Here is a 6,000-nt window from a genome sequence, read left to right as displayed (position 1 = left end):
CGTAATGAAAGGACAGAAACACCTGTCTCCCTCTCTAACCTCCCCGGCAAAGGAAAGAATCCTATCAGCCCGACTCCAGTTCTACCCTCCTTTATTGTGCCTTCTGCCCCTATCAGTAGATTTGTGCTATGAATTCTCTTCCCCAGCAAAATACCCTTTAACAAAGACAACCTCGCCTACCCCCATTTAAAAATTAACTCTTTGGGCCCAACCAGTTACAGACTTTTGGGAGACTATAATAAAAGCAATTATCCTATGAAAACTCCCAAATTAAAAAAAGGAAATTGTACATTTCAACAATGTAAAATTGTTTTTTTTTTTTTGTAATCGTATTTAGCTCATGACTTTTATTAAATTTTCCCGCTTTCATCAGCGACAGAGGTATTGAGATGTATTTAAAACATTACACAACCCTCCTGGCTTTCAATAAGTCGACAGCGCTAGTTTTAGGGTTACCAGAACGGCCTGTCGTTTAAAAAAAAATATGAATTGATTTCAAACTGAATTGGTTTTACTAGTGATGGGCGAATAAATTCGGCAGACGCAAATTTCCAAGTTGCACCGCCAACGAATAAATTCCCAAAACTGCTGCGAAAATTTGCCGCGTCAGAATAGTCGTGCACATAAAAATTGTCACGCGTCAAGATTATTCGGACGCCCATTGACGTTAATGCATTTGGACAAAATAAGCGCGCGTATAAAAATTGAAGTGGGCATTGAAATTGACGCACGTCAAAATAATCTTGACCAATGCGTTTTGCAAATTTTTTTGCGAATTTCGTGGGAAATTTGCTAATTTTTCAGGACAAATTTGCCCATCACTAGGTTTTACCAAAGAGGTAACATCCCCCCCCCTTTTGCTCCTTATTACACATGCCAGTAATCTGGTAATCCTGCACCATTACTTATATACAAATATTGTAAATTAATATTAACATGGGCTATGTTTTTCCTTCAAACCCACCTTTTTTTTTTCGAATTTTTTTTTTTTAGGTAAATGGAAATGAACAGGTTTAATAAATCCAGTGTCTAGAGCAGGGCCGGCCTTTCGGATACATAGAGGCACATTTATCAAGGGTCGAATTTCGAATTCATGGGAGTTTTTTAAAACTTCCATAAACTCCCATGAACCGAAATTTATTAATAAAATCAAATTTTTTAAACTCAGATGGGGTTGACCCAATATCTCGAATCGAATTTGATTCGAGTTTTAAAAACTCGAAAGTCAGGAAGGCTGCAAACATCTCCAAATTGAACCCTGGACGTCTCCCATTGACTTCAACAGCAATTAGGCAGGTTTTAGGTGGCGAATAGTCGAATTTGAGTTCTTAAAGGGCCAGAGTATGATAAATTTTCAAAAACGTTTGACCACAAAAAAAACCAAAAAATCGAATTTCAAATTTTCAATTCAACCCTTGATAAATCTGCTCCTTAGTGTGCCAAATAGTGCATTGGATGCCCCTTGGCAATGAGATAAAGCAGTGCTGGGTCAGACTGGCTTTTCAGGGTTCCAGAGTATCTCCTTGTGGGCCTCAGCCAAAGGCCGGTCTCCATCAGCCCTTTATTATTTCACTCTAGATCTATAGAAAAAACCTTTAATGGCAGGTTCTCTGATGGGCCCCAGGAGGACCAGTCCAAAACTGAAGCATTGTCTATATAGTACATTGTTCCCACAATCTGCTTAAAACATGGGCCATGCCTAGCCTTCAGTGCATACATAGGGCAGAGATTAAAAAAAAAAAAATACAATATACATTTTACTGTAATTTGTGTTTTTCAAGTGTTTATACAGAATATCCAGTTGATGGGGTCGCACAACCCAAAGGCCGCCCCTGATCCACTAATCAATGTTACCAACAGTTACAAAACAAGGGAAAAGCATATTGGAAACTCGCCGAAGGATAATAATTATAATAATAATAATAATAATAATATTGATTTTTTTTTTTATCCCATAATATTTACATGTAAAAGAATCTCCCCTCCCAGTTATCTGGGCAAGGGAGAATATCCAGTTAATTTTCTACTTGGAAAAAGAAATGGTATTAAATAAAAGAAAAGAGATTGCACAGTTCGTATGCACGTACACATCCCATCTGCACTTACACGCACACGTAGACCCTGCACGTGAGAGGTGCTGGGAAATGTACTTTCCATACATTCAGCTCCAGCCTGCGGAATTCATCTACTCGTGAAGAAGTTCCTGAAGGCAGTTGGGCGACCGGAAGATATCCGGGACCTCGCTGTCCAGCTTGCAGATGACCTTGTAGATGGCCTTCTTCCAAGAAGGATCAACGTCTTTGCCTGCGATAATGGCATTGAAAAACTCTCGTAACGTGATCTGAGCCACTTCTAGGAATCTCTCCGGAACCTGCTGAAACAACGAGACAATGGCATTAATAACGTTTTTGGTTTCAAGTCCGGCCTTCTTCAAAGGGGGGGGGGTAGGATTGAGACGGTTCTTTGCTAGCAAGGAGAGGGCTTATCCAGCACCTGCATATTCTAATTATGGCAGACGTCTATTGTCATATGTATTTAAAGAGGTTATTTATAGAGATATTTAATGCCACATATTCCTCTTTGAAAAGGAAGTTAAACCAGTGAAGGCTCCGAATCTTTTGGCCCCTTTTTTGGCCAGAGTTCATTGCTGTGTATGGAGCGAGGAAAGACTCAGGATACAATATATAGTGAATAAAGTACCCCCTCTTGTAAAATATAAGGATATTATTAGTTACCGAGGAGTCTCATGACCATATAAAAACACGAGGCCGAAGGCCGAGTGTTTTTATACAGGTCATGGAACTCCGAGGTAACTTCTAATATCCTCATATTTTACAACTGGGGGTACTTTATTTATTATAATACACATATTTTAGTGAGTCATGTGACAGAAATGACATCACTACTCACCGTTTATAACTGATGACATCACTACTCACCGTTTATAAGGATATAATTTACAGGATATTCATGGCTTTTGTGTATTATATAGTGAATAAAGTACCCCCTTTTGTAAAATATAAGGATATTATAAGTTACCGAGGAGTTTCATGACCATATAAAAACACGAGGCAGAAGGCCGAGTGTTTTTATACAAGTCATGGAACTCCAAGGTAACTTCTAATATCCTCATGTTTTGCAACTGGGGGTACTTTATTTATTATAATACACAAATTTCAGTGAGTCATGTGACAGAAATGACATCAGAACTCACCGTTTATAACTGATGACATCAGAACTCACCGTTTATAAGGATATAATTTACAGGATATTCATGGCTTTTGTGTATTATATATATATATTTACAGTGAAACCTTCATTTTAAGTACCTTGATTTTGTTAACCCGAATTTTACTTTTTTTATTTGGGATCCCACCAATTTATAAGGCATTTCAATGGATGCATTTCCCTGATTTTAAGTCCTGAAGTTCCCAAAAACTGCTTTTTTTTACTCTATAAATGTTATTATTTGTGATATAAAGAGGTATAAAATACTAGCCAGATGTATATTTTGCCATGGTTGTGCCTGTAAATGGTCAATTGCAATGAGTCTGCCCCTTATACAGTCCTGCACCAATCACTTATTGCTTTAGGTTTTGTATGTGACTGACAGAGAGACTTGCACATGCCCCCCATAGTGTAACATTTAGGGGCAGATTTATCAAGGGTTGAAGTGAAAATTCAAATTTCGAATTTTGAAATTCAAATTAGGATGTTTTTTTTATTGAAATTCTACTAGGGAATAGTTAAAATTCGATTTGAGTTGTTAAAAAAAAATTTGATTCTGATTTTCGAAATTATTCATGTACTGGCCCTTTAAGAATTCAAATTTAACTATTCGCCACCTTAAACTCCTGAATTGCTGTTTTAGCCAATGGGGGATGTCCTGGAGTTGTTTGCAGCCTTCCTGAAAATCGTGTTTTTTTCAGAGATTTCGATTTAAGTTTGCGGGTCGATCCCATTCACCTGAGTTTGAAAAATGTGATTTTCATAATAAATTGCAGTTGGTCGGATTTAAGTCGAATTTCTAGTTCATGGGAGTTTTTCAAAAATCCCATGAACTCTAAATTCGACCCTTGATAAATCTGCCCCTAACGCTGCAATGTTTAACCCTTGTTATTAACACAGTAAGGGACAGATTTATCAAGGGTCGAATGTCGAAGTAATGGGAGTTTTTTTGAACTCCCATAACTTCGAAATTCAAATGAAAAAAAGAGCGATTGAAATATATAACAAAATTGAAGTTTTGGAGATTATTCAAAGTCCACCAAATGACTCCAAATAGGTTCTAGGAGGTCCCCCATAGGCTAAAACAGCAATTTGGCAGGTTTTAGACGGCGAATGGTCGAAGTTTTAAAAAGACAGTACATGATAAATTTCGATATTCAAATAGCCTAATTTTTTTCAAATTCAAACCGAATTTTGTCAAAGTTCACAAAAATAGCTTGAAATTTGATTTTTTTAATATAGAATTTTCACTTTTACCCTTGATAAATCTGCCCCTTAATATTGTATCTCAGTGTAAAACTCGCTCCTGTGCTTTTATCCTTTCAGAACTTGAAGAAAAAGTTACTTTAACACATTTTCCTGGATTTTCCATCATTTTTTCCTGGTTCCCTGACAAGCGTAAAGCGGGGGTTCTACTGTATATAACTGCAAGGCATTCTGGGCGAGGCCCAGGCACATATCTATGAACTCTTCATAGAGGTATCAGCTGGCAAAGTATCATTAGGAAGGGAACGAATAAAAAGTTTATGCCTCCTCTGCACTGGCACATTGCTCTCTCTGATTGTGCACTAACAGGTTTTTATGGGAGAGAGAATGAGGCTCTAGAAAACATTGGCGGCACCGGGGAGTTGCTTATGCGCGGCTATTAAACATGAATATTTAACGTGAGCGCCGTGTTATTGTTAATATGCCTTTCAGGTCTGTTTGCTGAGGGTCTCCGAACAAATGATCATAAACACAAAGACCCCAGAGGGCCACCGGCAAAACAGAAAAAGCCATGTCGGCTGCAAGGATAGGGGGCTCTGGCAATGCAGGAAAGCTGGGGAAAGCAGCTTGGTTGTTGTTGAACTACAAGTCCCAGAATCCCTCTGGATATAAATATATTAATCACAGGAGACCCTGTGCAGTAAAAAACAGCCCTGTTAGTTCTCTATGACAGCTCCAGAGTGCAGCCAAGTTCTATAGGATTAACCATCTCCATTGCAGAGTTAAGGAAAAAAAAAATCTTATACAGGTAGGGGATCCGTTATCTGGGAACCCGTTACCCATAAAGTTCTGAATTATGGAAAGGCCGTCTCCAATAAACTCCATTATAATCAAATTTTTAAAACTTTCTCTGTGATAATAAAACAGTAGCTTGTCCTTGATCCCAACTAAGATATAATTAATCCTTATTGGAAGCAAAACCAGCCCATTGGGTTTATTTAATGAGAAGGAAGAAGGGCACTAAGTTTTCCCAGGTGCAGCATCCCATAGCAACCAATCAGCAGGTAGCATTTACTGGTCTCCTGTCTAAAAGCAAACATCTTATTGGTTGCTATGGGTTACTGCTCCTGGGCAAACTTAGTGCCTTTTAGTAAATATGGGTCATTTTAGTAATGGGAGGCAAGCAGTATGGCAACCGCTATTTATGTAAGGAGGATTGTTCCGTGAATAATATTAAATAACAAAAGCCTTAATGAGCACCAAGACCAAGGACAGATTTGACCTTATTCCTGGAAATCATAAATTCACGCAGAATAGATATATATATTCTAATACAGGGCAGGACTATGGGATATGGCGGTGGGAGGGAGGCCTATAGAATTGTGCAGGGCTGGACTAATGCAGCAAAGATCCCCCTTTTCTCCTCTTCTCACTGGCTTTACCTTCAAGGATGATTTGTTTTATGAAATGGACTGTCCCCGGCATCTGCAGCACATAATAAAAGCCTGACATAGCATCCTGTCTGCCTTCTGTGTCCTGAGATACTCATCATAAGTGTCAGGACGT

The 6,000-nt window shown here is 38.4% G+C and overlaps 1 protein-coding gene across 5 annotated transcripts in view; it reads right to left on the bottom strand.

Annotated features, from left to right (window-relative positions):
* Positions 1–1,826: 1,826 nt before the first annotated feature.
* Positions 1,827–6,000, bottom strand: part of prox1.L (prospero homeobox 1 L homeolog) — a 54,819-nt gene continuing 50,645 nt past the window's right edge. For 4 of the 5 annotated variants that reach the window (XM_041562127.1, XM_041562129.1, XM_041562128.1 and 1 more), the window contains one exon: positions 1,827–2,371. In XM_041562127.1, coding sequence (XP_041418061.1) covers positions 2,186–2,371 — 186 coding nt within the window. In that variant the 3' untranslated portion in view covers positions 1,827–2,185. 5 annotated transcript variants of the gene reach the window in all.

This window comes from Xenopus laevis, chromosome 5L, assembly GCF_017654675.1.
Source record: "Xenopus laevis strain J_2021 chromosome 5L, Xenopus_laevis_v10.1, whole genome shotgun sequence".
Lineage (NCBI taxonomy): Eukaryota > Metazoa > Chordata > Amphibia > Anura > Pipidae > Xenopus > Xenopus laevis.
Note: the sequence above shows the minus strand (reverse complement) of the source record. Positions and strands in the feature narration are given on the sequence as shown.